Source organism: Vanellus vanellus, assembly GCF_965231255.1.
Source record: "Vanellus vanellus genome assembly, chromosome: 3".
In the NCBI taxonomy this organism is placed as follows: domain Eukaryota; kingdom Metazoa; phylum Chordata; class Aves; order Charadriiformes; family Charadriidae; genus Vanellus; species Vanellus vanellus.
Genome location: NC_138907.1, coordinates 60,971,112 through 60,989,338, shown reverse-complemented (window position 1 = coordinate 60,989,338; position 18,227 = coordinate 60,971,112). Strand labels below are relative to the sequence as shown.

The following is an 18,227-nucleotide window of genomic DNA, read 5'->3' as shown; positions in this document are numbered from 1 at the left end:
TGAGCATAGAGACAGACATTGTACTTTCAAAATACACTGCAAATCTGACTAATACACAGGGTTTGGAGAAATAATACACAAGAGAGAGGAGAAAGCAACCCCGTGCACATCCAACCACCAAATACTTCCTTTGCAATGCATTAAGATGACAGAAAGTGCTCCAAACATTATGCTAGAGTGAGCTATTACATTACTGTCAATAACAGGAAAGATTTTAGGTTACTGTTTGGGCTAATGGATAACTATTTCTTTCCTGTGGAGCTGAAAATGAGCTAATATGGAATATGGCATTTCTGCCTAATCATTCGCACTGGGACTACACTTTCTTCTCAGAAGGCGAACAGTCCTCTAGCCTACAGGAGCAAAAAGAAGCAAGGCAAAAGAATTAGACCGGAGAGGCAGAAGGGCCTCAACACCAGCAGCACAGGAGAGGAACTCCGACAGCGACTAATTAGAAAAGCTTTGCAGAGCTTGGAAGGTGGATGAACAGACAAGAGGTCAGTTATAAAGCCACATGAGGTAGCTGTGGGAGGCCTACAAGCTCTAAAGAATGGAATCTGCCTCAACTCTTGCAGACCAGCTAGACAGGTCCTACATTCTGTGTGTACTTCATCAACTAAAGTCCTCCCAGGGGCAAGACTTGCCATGCAAATTAAGGAATATGCATTGAAAATGCTGAAGGGTTTTCCTTCTCCTAAAATGAAATCAGCCAAGACAAGAGGGCTGTTTTAACTTCCTTATTATGTCTCATACAGTTTTTCTTTTCCAGATTACATGTCTATCAATGGTTTAAGCTCCTCATTTTACTTTATTTTTCATTCTTTAAATAAGAGTGAATAACTCTGTAACACATCGACAAGTACTTTCTGATTGCCCCAGTTTTGCTTTGTAGTTTTTACACTTAGCATACTCATGGTATGACTTGGATTCTAAGCAGCAGTTCCCAGGCATGTGAAAAATCACATCTGCAGGCACAAGCCAAATTACTTCTCCAGCAATTACACTTTTAATATGAATTTGTTCAGATTTTATAAACATTGGGAGATAGATGTACCTGCAGACTGACAGAATGGTTATGTAAACTGTCTCTGGATACACAAAGAAATACTTGTTATTTTGTTATTGTAACTTTTGTATAACAAGTGAAAATAGCCCTTCTATTTTGCTGGCCCCTCATGATCTCATAGTAGTTTATAAAGCCCCAATTATTGAAATCTCCCCCAATTCCAGATACTAGCAGAAATATTCCTAAGAACTACCTAGGCAGAAGTAACTACAGAAAAGTGCTTATACATCTACTGAGACAACAGTTATAACAATCAACCCATTATAACACAGGAACTTTATGTGGACTAATGATTCTGTTGAAAAGCAACAGAATAACTTCTAGATTGCTACAGCTGGACTGTTTTCAGTTCCTCAGCGAGCTCCCAGCACCTTTCCAACCTGTAGCACAAAGTCTTTCTTCACATGCTCAAGAAGAAAGTGCTCGCTCTATCTCTGCAAGTTATTCCAGTGCAGCCAAAAGAACATTAGCTTGAGTAAAGCCACTGCAATTTGACTAAGCCTATAGGACAGCTCTCAGCCCATAACTCACCAACACCCTTCCTCACCATTCACTAGATTAAATCTCCTTATGTGGGTTCTGGATGAAACCTAAAACAACTTTCAGATAAAGAAGGAAGAAAGACTCTACGCACCTGTTTTTTCAAAAGGCAGCTTCTTTCTCCACCAAAGCACTCTGTCAGTCCAAGCTGGGGTTCTGCACTTATCACTCGTATCATAAGCCTCTGAGCCAACATCATATTTATATGTTGGTCCAAAATTAATAGTCCCTTCATGGAAGTCTTTAAAAATCTATGAAAAGAAATACCATCTCTTTGATTAAGTTACAGATGAGGTAGGTGCCACTGCGACATATCAACTTACTTGCAAAAAAACAACATTCTGATTTTGAAACAGATTACTACACTCACATACTACAAATACGGATCTGAAAATGCAACTTTTTCACTCTCTCAATAAATTACACCAAGCCAACATGCAGGTATTCAAGAAAATGCAACACACTGACTTACTTTTCCACTGGATTTTTGCTGTTGTAGTTGATCAAATTCCAAAAGTGTCTTCCAATCTTGACGTTTGAGAAAATAAAAGACTTCCTCATATGTTAGATCAATGCGATAGTTAAAATCACCACACCAGAAGACATAGTCATGTGAGAACACGCTCCGCCCCTAGTTTAGAGGTACAGAATACTGTTAACGTTAAAGCTCCTCATTTCATTTCACCATATTCATGAAAACACCTTTTAAATGCACTGAAATGCACAACTCAGTCTCTCTCCCTGAATTACTAAATACCAGACCTACTTGTCACATTCGACTTGTTAAAATCCAACTTGTCCTAAAATTGAATGGTTCTTTCACTGTACTTTGTATCCCGCTGAGCTGAATTTTGTAAACAAGAATGTCAGACTTTGACCCCTGTTACCTGAAGGTATGTCTAAGATGGGATCATAGCTTTATATTCACAATTTGGTTATCATGAATATTAAATATACATGTTTGTTTCCCTAACACATTTCACACACATATATTTACATACTCTAAATATAACACAAAATGTGCTTCTTGTACTGAGGCACATTCAGCAACAAAGGTCCTGACTAAGAACAAGCTCCAAATTTGATCTTATGTGCATGTTATAGTTTTGTAAATGTATTGAAATAAAACGTCAATGAACTTTCACTCCAGTTCTAAGTTTAACATCCTGTCCTCTAACCAGTCTGTTGGTTTTTGTTTGGTTGTTTTTTTTTTAATTCAGTTAAGCTATAAACCTCTAAAACCCCGAGATTCGTATAGGATATGTTCCAGAGCTGCGACTGTCACAGCACTAGAGGGCACTCTTTATATGTATTATACACACAAGATACATTTAGGTCTTGTTAATGTAAAGGACATAAAATAGTTAATGAGGCGTTAGAAGGAAAAACTACCACAAGCACAACTTTATGGCCATTTGGAACAGATATTCTATGCAGGACACCCAGACTGTCAGTATTAGTTCTTACATAAAGCAACTGATTGATATGCTGCATGTGCCAAGCCTCTAAACCTCGCAAACAACAGGGAGTTAAAATTTTATGCTTTGCAACCTAAAGGCTATTTTTTGCTGACTAGCCAGAATACACAAACTGGTCTATTCCCTTCCCGGTTTAGGACTTCTCCAGAGAGGTCTAAGAAAGAAACCGTTGTGGAAATTAAAGCAACCAACATTAAGGGAAGCAAAGAAGCACTGCTACCAAATCCCATGGGTTATCTACTGGCCTGAGGAGACGAGTGTGAAATAAAACACTAGGGTGATTGATTTGATATGTTTTATGGGAAAAGTTATTAATACAGACCAATAGTGCCTACTTGCCACACTGAGAAAAGCCAGCAGTTCCTTGACAGTGACACACTCATGAGGACAAAATGAAGGGAACAGAAAGTACCATATCAATGACCAAGAACTGATATATCGTACCCAAGCAGGCACAGCTAAAGCACTGATGTACTGAGTGGCACGGATGGTCTTTTAGGAACCCTTACTAACAAGTGCCAGCAAGAGTTATCAATGTTATACTCTCTAGCTCTAACACCAGTCACCTAGATCTTTTCCATGAGACCTTACAGATTTGTCAGTTAAATTGCACTGTTCTGAAAGATTGACTTGAAAACTTCTCAAAGGCGAGGACTTTTCAAGCACTGCAGCAACTATATTTTTTGAAAGGCATATAACTTCCGTAAAGCAAGTGCTATATTGGGTGGTATCTGGTATCCTGTGAAAAGTTTTTTTTATGTTTTCTTTACCATTTTCTTTCATGCCCATTCTCCATGGCACTGAGACAACTTTTTTTGATGACCTGACCTCAAAGATGGCCCGAGAACAGCTTTCATAATGTAAAGAGACAGCCTTTATCTCCAACAGTTTTAGCATACATACACCTACACTTACCATTGGGAAGCTGAGTTTCTGGGTGATTTCTTTATAATCTTCATTTCTTTCTTTGACCTGAGTCTGCCCAGCAGTTAAGTGACTGCATATAAAGCAGAAACTGGTACTATAGAACTGAAAACGAATGCTCACTGCTCCTTTGTTTCCAGCTTTTCCTCCCATTCCTGTCTTCACGGTGTCTATTGCTACATCCCTGTATTAAAAAAAAATAGAGAAAAGAGTAAAGGGCTGCAGGGACAAACATTCAATTAACTTTGCAACATAAAGGAAAAGCCAGTTTACAATGCCATGTCTTCTTCCATCCAGAAAGCTTGCTGCTTTCAGGCACCATCTTTTAGGGTGCGAAGTTTCTTGACAGTGTTCATGTACTTAGGTTTCAAATTAAGTACAATACAATAGTATAGAAATAAAACTATTTGAAAGTATTTTCCTCCTCTTCTCATCTTGCTGTATTGTTTGGAAGGGACATTATTTCTGAAATATTGGGAATTTCTACAGAATACACTTTTAAAATTTACTTCTACCATGATCTTTAAAATAGGGGCAATGATTAATTTTACTATTACTTTTCCTTATACTTTTGACCATATGGGATTCTGCTTTTCAGACAGTTAACAATTTAACTAGCGTTATTATGTGTTGAAACCAAACCTCACAGTTGATGTCAGATTTTTCAGTCAATTAAAGAGCAACAGATCATAACCCATGATTCAGATGGGTTAAAATCAGATGCAATAAAATCAGTGATTACTGGATACAACTATTTATACCTAACAAAATGAGTTCTGTACTGATGACAAATTGCTTAGGGCCTCCATGTTGTTAATTACATAGCATTTCAATGTCATACTTAGCATACACTTTACTACAGAAAGAAGACTTGGCAAAGCTGACCACCTGCTTGCAGGATAATTTCTCCCAGGTAGCCAGTCTACTCTGAGACTAAAACATGCCTGTCTGATCAAATAAGCAAACGATGAGATCATTGTTGTTACCAACCCCAGCACCATGCATGTCCTTCCCAGTGAGAAAATTTTACTTTCCAGATAGAAGATAAGCAGAATGGATGGACTAGAATATTACTGGCTTTAAGCAAGGGGCAGGCAGAAAACCATGAAGGCTTATTTGAGTTATTGTCAGGCATTCATGATCTGAATGATGCAAGATGTTATAGGCTCTCTTTTGCTCCCCTTCATCTTCTTCTCTCTTTGCCCCCACCTCTTTTCTGTCTTTTTTCTCCCTCTTTATTTTCCTCTCTTTTTCTGACTGCAGAAAACCACCAGAAGACACCCTCAGGAAGGCAAAAGAGGACCATCAATGTTTTCTGTGAAAACATGGGTTTTAAGCACTCCAAAAGAAGCACGTCTTTCACTCTAATGAGTTCTCCCTTCCTGCTGCCTGCCTACCCAACTGCTGACTGATATTTATCTGACTTGCATGCATGGCAAAGGTTATGTTGAGATAACCCACTGTGTATTCAACCGCTTGTATTTCATCAGTCCTTTCAGCGCTGTATAAGCTTCAGCTATTCTCTCATTTTATTTCTCTTTCTCTAACTTCTGTTCTAATCTCTTCTATCTCTGTAAGCACAGAAGCCTTTTTTTGCACTTCTGATCATTTTTGTTTTCCTTTTCTAGACATGGGAAAAACTACGAAAGCATACAGGTTAGGTTTGATTATGCTCACATAACACGTAGCAGCACATTAGCGTTAAATGATGAAGCTTGGTCACTAAAATCAAACCCTTCCCTTTTTCTCTTGAGCTTCAAAGGGCTACATCCAATTCCTAGCAGATGACAGCTGCAACAGAGCCACTGTGCTGTTCTGCTTCTGATTTCCATTTAAACCATGCACTCCTGCTGGATTACTCAAATTTCTTGTAAGTCAGGTGAACAGTCAAAAACTGAGAGAAACACTTCTCCTCTGGACTGCTTTGTACCAGAAAAAATATGTATTGTTTTATAATCATGTTGAAGAAAGATTACTGGGAAGGCACCAATGCAAGACCATCAGGGTTACCTCAATTGCACTACTCTGCCTAGACTACAGCACTTGATGTTGCACAAACTCTGCATTGATGTTCTCAGTAGATATGAGATCAGAGGGAAAAAAGAGGCACCTTTTGATATCTTAAGGGCACTGTCTGGATCACTCTAGACTTTAAGGTCAGACAGATGCCCAAAGATAGTTTTAGCTAATTATTCATATCCTACCCATTTACACTTAGCCTGCATAATTCTTGCCCATGGCAAAGGCATTTTAATGCAGATACATCCCTGTGGCTTGGTAATCTTCTTGGGGCGAGAGGAGTTTGGTCAGTCTCCAGGGACATCAGTGCTAGTAAGCTGAGGACACACAGCTCTGCACCCTCTGAACTAGGCACATAGTTCTGGTTCTTATGACATCTGGGAGAGACAAACACTTCATGGTCCCTTATAGCTCTGAATTCTATAAAATGTCAGGGGGCAAAATTAGCTCTCTCTTTCTCCCACTCCCCTTTCCACCTTTTCCACCATTCTTTTCACATCTGGACCCAGCACCGTTTCCATATGGAAACACTAAGGAGACAGTTAGAAGGTAAAACTGCTCTTCAGGCAGATGCAGGCACTTGCCTTCACTTGGTGCTCCAAACACTCTTGGACTTATTAGCTCGGGTCATTCCTTTTCCAGAAAGACAGCACCCAAGGTGTTACACCCTAACTGCCCACCTGAAGCATGCCCAGCTTCTCAGCTGAACTGGAAGAAGATATCGGGGCTGCCTGGCCTTTGCCAGGATGAAGGACAGACTCCAGACTGCTGCCTGGAAACACACCCTTCTCTCACACTGAGCAGAGAGTGGAATCCAGGTTTGCATGATTCCCACCAAGATGAAAAAGCACTCGGACCCTCTCTGGCCACACTCCAACAGTGGATGTTACTGAAGACAAAGATTGGGAGTTTTTTTTTGTTTTGTTTTTGTTTTGTGTTTTTTTTTACCTGATGAAGGGGACATGATACGGTCGTACGAAGATGAAAAGACAAACACCAACAAGTTGTGCTGATGTCAGCTGAATGTAGCGATGAGTCCTGGAAATAGCTTTTTGAAGCTGCTCTCCCCACATTTTTCTATTCGTCGTACTGGAACAAACATAAAATCATTTAATGGAATCAAAACAAACCACATACAGTCAATAAGATGAGCATATTAACTGTGCCTTAGGTCTACAGACATCCCATTAGGCTGTAGAACCAGAAGTGCTGTAGCATGTATGGTGGAGACAGATAACACCTCCTTGTGAGCCAGCCCAGAGTTAGCAGGATCAATGGGCCCAGGCACAGCACACAAATCCTGCTTCTGGATGCGAGTGGGATTTTGTCTACTGTGCTTAGAAAGATCCATGCTCACATATGTTTGATACCCCCATTCACTGGGGATAACTGGAAGCTGATTGTAGTAATCATAACCATAAAACCAAAAATCCACGTCAGTCTCACAACTTGTAAGATTTCTTGTGTTCACAGTGAAGAGGAGATCTCTGCATCTTCTCTGACTAGGAGATGACTGGCTACTCACAGCTGTCGGTTGTTCTTAGCTAAAGGTTTGTGGGTGGGTCCATATACCTTCACTTCTGCATACCTCGCTTTTTCTTATCTCCAAAGTCAACTGATACATGCAGATATACTGCCAGCCCGCAGCCATGCTACGCACTGCTGTAACTTGTCATTCCCAAAACAGACAACTAACTGGTCAGCCTTATGAATCAGCATTGGAAACATTATCTTCAGGGTTCCACCCCAATTCAGATTCAAAAGGATTGGTATACACCACAGCCTACTGTACATGCTGACATGCCAGGCTCAGGCTTTGTCTTTAACTCCTTCTCTAGCCATAATTCCCACATGAATGCCAATTATGTTTGTAGTCACTGAGCAAAATTTTTCCAAAATCAGAGAGGGATTTAAGGACAAGCATTAAATTGTTATCAACCATCTGAATTCTACTCTGCCAACATAAAAACTTAAGAGACTTAGAAAACACAGTGTATTCTACTGTACAGAAGTTCACAGAAAAATAGCAGTTTCAACACCTCCCAGTGCCATTTGTTAATGGCAAACATATTCCCAGCTATAATTATAAGCAACAGACTTGGAAGGAAGTATTCTATACATCTGACCATAAAAAAGAACAATTCTGGACGCTTTTGTTTGGCTGGTTCCTTTAGGTGAGAGGGTGCTTTTTGGGGGTTGGGGTTTTTCTGTTTTGAGTTCTGGGTTGAGTTTTTTTGTTCTTTTTACCTACCTGGCATTCACAATATTTCCTGCGCTTAATTCAACCATCTCTTCAAATCCCACTGCAAATATGTCAGGAGGGCAGTTCTCATCATCTGTTGGCAAGAAGGAAAAGTCATACAAGAGTTACTATTTTGCTGTTTCTTCTAACGACTTGTTTTCTAATTTCTGTCAGAGAGATCATTTCTATCGTTCTATCTTGTGTGCCCCCTGCCAAGCTATACATATTCATATCTCCTTTAATCTAATCTCACAAAACAACCCCTGCAGTTCCTCTGAAATTTTTTCCTGCTTTTCTCCCACCAGTCGGTCTCCGGCTCTCTTGCAGGAAGCAGTTCAGAACAGAGCACTATATTGTAGCAATGTTAAGATGAGAAAATATTCAATGTTCTCTCTCCCTCGCCCCACTCATCACTAAAGCCACAACATCTCACTACCCACCATCTTTCACCCACTTGTCATTTTACCAAACACGCTCTTCCTTTCCGACACTGATTCCTATGTAACTGAACTTACTGTCCATACACCCGTATTTCACTTCCACCTCAATGCCTTCAGTAAATTTATCTACTAGTTTAGGGAAGCCTTCAAGGTTTCTTCTTATCTTCTTTCTTCTGAGACCTTCTGAGATCATCTGCACTTAAGGTTAGGTTAGCTTTAGAGCACCATGACCCTTCCTTCCCTGGCCCAGGCCTGTGGATATTACCCTGGTAAAACACCAAAGATCAAATGCTCTCATATAATTGTGTGAGGCATATCTGTTGACCCATCAGGTCTGTCCATTGCCTAAAGGGATTTTTTTTTTTAAAAAACTGTCATATGGCCAAGATAACAGTAACTTAATTCAACATGAGGACCTAAACAGTAGACAACCGTAGGAACCTAAATCAGATCTTCCTCAGAAATAAGAACAGGAAAGTAAAATATGCAGCCACTCCCTGTAGACACAAGGGTGAAACTAGCACATGACAGCTAGCCTCCTTTACTGGCTTAACATGACAGACACTATCCCAGTATTTCCCATTTATAATTTTGGATAATTGTCTTTGAGCACTTACTTATTTGTGTAGGTACTGCACTGACATTACCACGAACAAAGACATTTGCATGGTTGTACCCTAGCTCTGCCCATTCACTTAACCCAGCTCTCTTCCAGAAACTGCTTAGACCTATCACGGTACGGTTGCCTGTAGCATGGAGTCCTGCTCCTCTGATTCTCTCAGGGGAAGGCCTGGCAAGGCTAGCACATGACAGGCTCTCAACAAGTATTAATATCATGGGCATAGTCTTGTGCTAACACATCTGAACTGTTTCTGAAACAGACTGGACCAATCACCCACCTAAGCTGCTCAGAGTACAGGGGTCTGCACCTAACCACGTATCCATGTGCTCAAGCACTAAGGGTTCAAACGAGACAACTTGTATAAGTAGCCAAGGATTTGAGGAATTAATTCCTGAGCTTCAAGGTTAGGCGCAGGACTATCCCCGTGATGCTTGCAGGAAGCTAAACGTTCCACTGTAACAACGAAAGCACAGGTTTTGCCATAGTTTACAACCACTCAATTTTTAAATGACAGAACATCGACTTTTTGTTTTCTGTAATAAAATCTGTGTATCTATTAAAATACCTGACCTTGCTCTGTAAATAAGAAATTCAACAGGCAATTTAATCAAGCCACAAGCATAAGAGCTTTCTGTACTGCTAAAAAAAAAGGAAATTGCCTTCAACAAAATAAATCTTTTTGTCTGAAGGCTTTGATAGTAACATTTACAATCTCAGAGTCCAGACTGTACAGATATGTTTAGCTTCAGACAAAGACCAAGGAGACATTCTGAGGGCACCTAAGCATGTAACTTCTGCTTACCATGAAGAACAGAGAACACAGGTATGGAAGAAGAAAATGGAACGTGGGATGCAGAATAGGCAGATACACCCCAGGATGGCGTGAAAGAGACGTCTGAATTCTGACCTGCTGAAGGTTCAAAACAGTCACATGGTATAGACTCAGGAGTTGCTCTGACTGCTGGGAACCTTTCACGCACCATTCCACTACAGCAGGGAGGCAGCATAAGTCTACATGGAGCTGAATACAGCCCTAAGAACTGACAGAAAATGCCCTCCATTGCCTTTGAAAGAAACAGCTGGTGTCCCAACTCACTGCCTCTAAGAAATGCCAGCAAATATTGCTTACATGTTTTGACTGTGAAGCCTTACCCTGAAATTCAGAAACTCCAGACAGCTTGGGAGAATCCAGCAGCCAGTCTGTCAGCTCGCTGGTACCGAGGATGTTACTTCGAAACTGCTTCCCTCCATTCACATTCCAGGTTCCCGTGGCAACACGAACACGCTTGAAGCTTGTGAATTCAAACTGACGTTCTGACATGGCCTTCAAAATACTTGGAGTTACTGATGGAAGAGAGAAGAGGGTGTGTAAAAGAAGAATGTGCAGTAAAAGGACAGAAAGATACAGACAGCAGCAACACAGTCACTGTGAAATGATGACATTACCCTAACAGCAACAACACAAAAGCTAAGGAATAACTCCAACAGCAGTGGCAATAACTACAAGATAACTGGGGTTGACATCAACAATTTCTCTTCCAGGAACCAGGCACCCTTTGAAAGCTTGTGAAGTCACTCACTTTCAGCATACATTTTCCTTCACTTCTTCAAGTAATAAGCAAATTCTTTTTTCTCCCTTAATCTTTTCAGTTTAGCCTAGAGTGATCAAGCATGTCACAAGTTATGACTCAAACTGAAGCCCTAAGAAGTTTAGAGTGTGGAGGGAAAGGCAGAGAGCAGCACAGAGTCTCACATCAGTCCAAAACTAGCACTGTGATGGCTCTCTAGCCTGGTCAGAACTCCTCACAGGAAACTCCTATATTCACTTATTTTTGATGAGTATAGAAGATTAGCAGTGTGCTCTTTTTGTATGAGCAACTGAGGTAACCTTAATCTTTAACTACCTGATTTGCATTGGCAGTCAGACATAGAGAAGCTATCTGTATTTTCCTTGTGGTCTATATCAGGAAACAGCCCCAGGATTGAAGTGGCACTGAAAGGTTCACGTCTACCCTATTAAAATCCAGTTGTTCTCTGGAGCAAACTGACCACCTAATACTGCTTGCGGGTGCAATTATCCTGTATTTTGCACACAAGTACCTTCTCAGAGAGAGGTTAAGTTGCTTTACCCTAGATGGGTGCAAACAAATGTATATATGTTTTGGACTACCAGGGCCCTGGAGTAAAACAGGGAATTAAGCAACATGACAACATAAATGTGCCTTCAAAGATCCAAATGGCTAAAAGGATGTGCAAGTTGCTTTTAACTGCTGTGTCAAAAATAAGGAGATAAAAAAATCTAAGCTCAAGAGACTTCCTCAAAACAAACTTAGACAGGACCAGACTGGGAATATAGCCCTAAAATCTTTCGCTCTGGTCCAACTCCTCTAAACTGTCAGAGGAGATTATCATCAAAGAGCAGACAAACATTCTCAGAAGTCCAAAACAAAGTATGAGAAATAAGCACAGTGGAATTAAACCACAAAGAGTTGTGCTATGGTCACTTGAAAGCAATGTTTTAAACAATAGATTTGTGCAAAAGCAGCTTATTTATCGATTTTTTTTCAAAAGGGTGCAATTGCTTATATCTGGCAGCTAAAAACAGACACAAAAGAAAAGCGAAGGATTTACACTGGCCTCACCCAGCAGTGCAGTGTGGTCCATCAGCATCTTGCCCTTGTCTGCATATTCCTCACTGAAAAAGTCACCCATGAGCAGCAACTCGATGGCTTCCTGCTTTATTGCATCGAAGAAATTTGACTGAATGGTGCGAGACACAGAGCGGGCACCATCCTTGAGTTTTCCAACCTACATCAGACAGGAATCATCAGTGCAAGTGACACTGAAGAGTAAATTGGACATCTTTCTTTACTTGTGAATAAACAGTTTTGCCATTTTTCTTTACCTTGTGCTTCCCCTCAAGGGCACGACTGCCAGTAAATACTCTGCTCAGATTATGACCATTGAGAGTCCACATCACTTTGTAGGATTCCACGAAGCGCTCAATTATAGATTTAGAGTTCAACCCAAGGCTCTCTAATTGAGTGAGCAGGATCTGGATTAGGTGCAGAAAGAGAAAAAACACCACCACCACTGTTGTTGAATGTGGTTTTGCTGTTTATCCTCAGTTTATCCAGCCACCACCATGGTGTATCATAGAGCTGGCAAGACAGATTTGTATAACTGAGGCTTATGCCCTCTTTCCTGGATTTCCCACGGAACAAAGTATGCAGTACAGACATCAACGAAAGCTCCTCTGACAAACTCACCTCCAGTGCAATGAAGGACTGTACACTATTAGTGCGATCCAGGCAGTCCAAACAATTCATTCGAAAAGTACCTGTCTGCAGACTTTGGTAACCAAACACAAGAGGAGGGAGGAAAAAAAGGTATATTTTAAAATAGCCTCTAATCAGGAGTTGATTGAATAAGATCATCAAATGTTCAGCCTGAATACACCCACCCACATTTTGACAGTGCAAGCACACTGTGCACAATGTATTCTATTAACATATCTAATTACTTGACTACATCTGCAACACTGTATTAGTAAATCCACACACTGGTAATTTTGCAGATTCTAAACAATGGAGATGCAGTTAAGCCAAATAATCTATTTAGCACCAAGACTACACTTTGTCTCAAAATTGCATTTCAAGATGGTCATTTACACTTCTGGTCCAAATACAGCAAGAAACATTGGAAGGCCAGGACAGGTGGTGCCTGGCTACACTGGGACAGAGGGACAGGGACACTCACCGTGGACTTACATTCTCGCCCTTTGTGAAGATTCCAAATTCTTCCCAGTGCAACTTCAGCTGAGGCCCCAGCAAATTTTCCAGTTTCTCAGTTTTCCCACCTTTTGCAAATTGGTGGTAGTCAAAGTTTATCATGGGAGTGTCGGCTGCATGGGAAGAGGCCCATAGCAGTTTCTGTTTAGAGAAAGAAGGAAAACAAATCCTGCTTCAGCCACAGTGTAAGGATTGATACCAGCATGCATTTATCATTACTAGACTTTGACTGTTTATCATGGTTTTAATACTGAGAACCTCATAGAGAATTTTGAAAGGCCAGACATGAAAAAAGCAACAGAAGTTCACTATTTGTTTTCTTTCCAAAAGTAAACTGGGTTGTTAGACCTCGATTTTTCTGCAGGGGAACTCAAACTGTAACCGCAAAGTATACCTTAGAATTGCTGCTGTCTGCGCCTTGGCTAGTGGCAGCCCTGCAGCAGTGGGCTGCTCCCTCTGCAGGTGAGGGTGTACAGCAACAGTGATGCTCTGGGCCGGCTCAGGACCAGGACCCTGATGGGAAGGGTGTCCAGAGCTGCTCAAGGCAGAAGAGCATAACAGTGCATGGGTATATTTTTAAACCATTCCTGACATGCCAAGACATGGGAAAACATGGCCCTAAATTTAGGTAGAGGTTGCCTGGGGAGGAAGTAAGAAAGAAACTATGTCCCAGGAAACATACTATAAAATGTTTGTGGTAAACCACAAAAGTGAAAGAAGAGGCACAAATAGCCTAATTATTTCATCTCCAATTTCCACAACCTCACTTGCATTTCTGTAATCGCCACAAATTTCATTAAGGTATCTGTAACAGATACGGCAATAATACATCCTGCTCTCCACAACAAAGCCAGAGTGAACTGTTATATTAACACTAACTATGTAAACCTTTGCCTATTCCCTTCCCTCCTGCACATTCTCATCCCAAGAGACGGATGCTTTTCTCCACTTAGATTGTGATACAAACCGAGCAAAACAATTCTGATATTACATTAACAGCGTACATGCAGCAGTTTCACCAGTATAATTGTATCAAGTAAGCCATTAAGCCTTCCTCACAGAAACAAATTTAAAGGCGTTGCATGGTGTTTGGAGAGACGTGCAAAATATATTTCATTACACTGTTACAAAAGCCAAAAGACTTGGTATCCGCTTCTCTGTTGTTGACACCTCAACTTGCCTTTACAGCTGCTGGCACTAGTAATGCACTTGAGGATGACATTTACCCACTGCCTCGGTGTAAGTCATTGACAGAGTATTCGTAACTCTACACTGCAGCATTGCTTTTACTGTAAGCATAATTACATCTGTTACAGGGGATGCTTATGAGAGGAACATCATTACTAGGAACAGTAATGATTTTTGGTCTAGGAACAGCTGATGGTAAGTTGGCCATTTACAATTTTTCAGCTGTTCCTGTTGCATAAATGAATGGTAGCAGTGACATTCTGACCAAAGGAACCCAGCAGCAGTTATTACAAGAATATTTGAACTAACTCTGGTAAGAATAACAGAGATTGCAGCACGAGCTGGGAGAAGAGGAAGGAATACGAGCAAAGGAAGATGTAGAAACAAAGAAACAAACTAATGACAGAAAAGGAGAAAAGTTTTCATTCCTAATCATTCCGCTATGAATTACTTTATTTTAATTCAAGCCCTTTAAAATCATCAAAGTAAAAACTAACTATATATTCTTTCCAAACACCTATTATTAGAACACAAAGGCAAAGAAAAAACCAAGAGGTAGTTGTTTTGAATGGTATTCAAAAGTTCAGTTTCCAGTGCTGTCAGTCTAAACAGAGTGTTTTCATAATTTATTTAAACATCAATAAAGTTTAACAATTTAAACAGATCTATATTTAAAATGAATACAAGGTCTTTATTCTAGACATGCCCTGTTTCTGACTTAATCTCTGTACAATACTGTCCAGAACACCATCTTCAAGAATGCGAGTTTTTGATAAAATATCAGTATTAAATTACCAAGAAAAGTCAGATTTGTATCCTCATAAAAGTTATTTGAGCATTTTTCAAGTGACCATCTCTTACCCCTAAATTTCAATGTTTTTTGCAAAATAAACCATAAAAACGATTTTAGAGACAGGGAAATCAAGAGATTTTAGAGGCTTATCTGTGTCATGCAGAAATTCGGTAAGAAGCTGAGAGCAGAAGCTAGGACCAGACTTCACTTCTGTACCTTCCTCATTGCCTTGCAAGCTCTAGTCATAACCACTTTCTTTGGCCATATTCTGTACATGGGGAGACTTTTACTTTGTCACTTTCCACTGGGGAAGCTGATAGTCCTCTCCAGCTCTTTTGGAGGAAGAGGAAATGGTCACACAGGAAAACTGACAAAAACCTCAAGACACTCTTTGTCTTGAGTACATTATTCCAACAGAGAGAAACAAATCAGGAACTATTATTTAACTACAATTTTCATTTTGCTTAGTTTCACACAGTGAACATTTGAACTCAGAACTGTTGTATCATTCTTTACCAATGAGAAATACATAACGCTTACTACAGGTGTGTACTTAAACCACTCTTCATATTATTTTTAGGAAGATATACTCCAAGGTATCTATGTCAGATTTCTAAAGCAACAGGCACTTAGGAGGCAGACTTCCATTAACTTCCAGCCAGATTCAGGCAGCTACGCACTGCTGCAAATCCCACACAATGCCAATCTGTGACTTCAGGTACACATCAGTTTTAAAAATCTGGCCATCAGAATACTTGTCCTGGTTTGAGGTTCCTTCTAAACTCATAAGTCTCTTTTTCCTCCTCTCCCTCTCTCTTTGAAGAGGGGTAGAGGGGAGCATCTGTCGGTCCCATCTGGGGTGCCTCAGGTCCCCAGTAGTGGATTTTGGCATAAACCATGACAATACTGCACTACAATGCAGCACAGCTTTAATTCTAAAATGCCTGACACCCTGAAAGCACAACCCAGATGCTTTCAGGTTTTAGTTGTGCCTAGGGACATTTAAGGGCCAGGAAAACCTCTCTCTTCATACACCAGATGTTCATCTGGTGCTCAGGCAGCCAGTTCCCATCACAACCAGTGCAAGATAGCTATTTCCCATTACGATCAGAGCAAGACAGCTTGCCTACACTCAGTGAGCTAGGGTCATGGCCTGGCCCCCAAGCAGTTCTGGCAACCCCATGAGGCATTGACTGCACAGGTGACTACATACTATGACAAAGCTGACTACAATTCATTTTTGTAAATGAATCCTCCTCTTAGGACAATTAGGGCAATTGTTTTAAATGTCTGGTAAAGAGAATGTGCATAAATGCATGAAGAAATAAGCAGGAAGGCAGTGCTGGAAATTAAGCCATGAGACTATGAAGCACCATTCTCTCAGTATGCAACATCTAATAAAGAGATAACATCATTTCAATAGATATGCTATTAATCACCTACTGGGCCAGAAGGGAAACAGAAGAATGTGGAGGCTCAGGGGAAATCAAAATTATAAAAAAAAACCAAAAACAAAAACATTGCTTTTACCTTAAAAGCTCTGTTGAGCACCTCCTCCCCTCCTCTGCTTCCCAACAGGTTAACGATCACTTGTTTTCCGTACTGCTCTTTCAGAAGCATCATATGCCTACACCAAAAGTAACCATGACAGTTACTAAATAAAACCGTCTTATGTTACCTACTACCTTTTTCAAAATACAGAACTAGAGATCACTGCTTCTTCAATCCAGCAGAAAGTTCCAGCCACAGAAGCTACAGACATCTTCCTCAGTTTCCTTGCAATCAGTTATTAAAGTACAAATGGTGAAAGCATGCAATTAATGGACACAGTATTTCGTACTGAAATTAAAGAAAGAAGCATGTTAGGAAACAGGCCCCAGATCTTTTACGTCACTGTTAGCTTTGACATTGCCCTTTGTATGCTCCCACCTCTTGTCTGTCAGCCTGGGAACGACATAGGAAAGATAAGAAGAGAGGAAAACATATTACACTTCAACAGCAATTGCCCGGCATCTTGCGGGGCTGAGCCTACAAAAACTCAGCAGCAGCAATGGGACCTAGGACTCCAGCGCCAAGGCCAGAGAGGCACAAACACATGTCATAGGCAATAGGGTTGAAATATCTCTGAGTTCATAGAGATATTCACTCTCAACTTTAACTAAATTAAGCAGAAAGGTTAGTAATCATAAGAACTGCTGCACTGAATCAGACCAAAGGGCCTTTTAGCCAAGTGGCCTAGCCTATATTCTGCAGGAAAAACACAAAATAGGACAAGTATAAAGCGGTACTTTCTTTGGCATATATCCCCAATCTCTCAAAGCCTGATGTTTAGGGACTCACAAGTCAAGAGCTTTTAGCCAGATGCAGAGGCACCCGCTCTCCCCTCAATAAATTTTTTTCAAGTTGGTATGCATATGCTACAGGAGCTGTGCTGGCTCATCAAGAAACAACTAGATCTTAAAGCCATCTTCCATCATGTACTAACAACACTATAGTAGTACTTAAGAGGAAGCTGGATAGAAATAGACAAGAAAAACAAAATAAACACACAAATGAAAAGCCATTACACCCTGCAAAGCAACATGCAACAGCAAAGTGTCAGAAAAACAGCAAGCACACATCTTCTGGCATGCACCTTTAAATCCTATAACCAGAAATAAGCCACACAGAAACCCATGGAAGGGGAGAAAAGAAAGAAAAAGCTATCAGCATGGCCTTCAAGAAACATGGCTAAATATATTTTCTGGTGCTACTTATATTCCTGATTCTGCAACTAGTTCTCTGTACACCAACTCTTCCCATACATTTGCAACCCTCCGATCCCAGCATCAAGAGTCTACTTCCCCGCCAATGTTACTTCCCTCCAACAAAACTGCTGAAGGTCAGGTCACCTGCTGGAATACTGTAAGCAGAGCTCCCCAGGGATTTCGCAGGGAGAGGGGTGGAAAAAGATCACCATTCGTTTCTCACAGTGCCTTTTCAACACATTAACCTATCAGATGGGAAAATGTAACAGGCTAAATCCACCATAACTCTCAGAAAAGCTGTAGCAAGTTGTTAAGTTTCAGTGTCCTCTTCCATATAAGCAGTTGCTTATTCCTTGCCCATTTTCAAAGGACTGTCT

General features: G+C 40.6%; 1 protein-coding gene across 1 annotated transcript in view; it reads right to left on the bottom strand.

Moving 5' to 3' along the window:
* SYNJ2 (synaptojanin 2) overlaps positions 1-18,227 on the bottom strand; it is a 78,485-nt gene that overhangs the window by 16,888 nt on the left and 43,370 nt on the right. The window contains exons 7-17 of the mRNA XM_082481396.1: positions 16,634-16,730; positions 13,091-13,263; positions 12,601-12,682; positions 12,237-12,386; positions 11,974-12,139; positions 10,484-10,675; positions 8,279-8,363; positions 6,976-7,116; positions 4,000-4,192; positions 2,079-2,237; positions 1,701-1,857 (exon numbers count right to left, since the gene is read on the bottom strand). Coding sequence (XP_082337522.1) covers positions 1,701-1,857; positions 2,079-2,237; positions 4,000-4,192; positions 6,976-7,116; positions 8,279-8,363; positions 10,484-10,675; positions 11,974-12,139; positions 12,237-12,386; positions 12,601-12,682; positions 13,091-13,263; positions 16,634-16,730 — 1,595 coding nt within the window. The remainder of the gene's footprint in view (positions 1-1,700; positions 1,858-2,078; positions 2,238-3,999; positions 4,193-6,975; positions 7,117-8,278; positions 8,364-10,483; positions 10,676-11,973; positions 12,140-12,236; positions 12,387-12,600; positions 12,683-13,090; positions 13,264-16,633; positions 16,731-18,227) is intronic.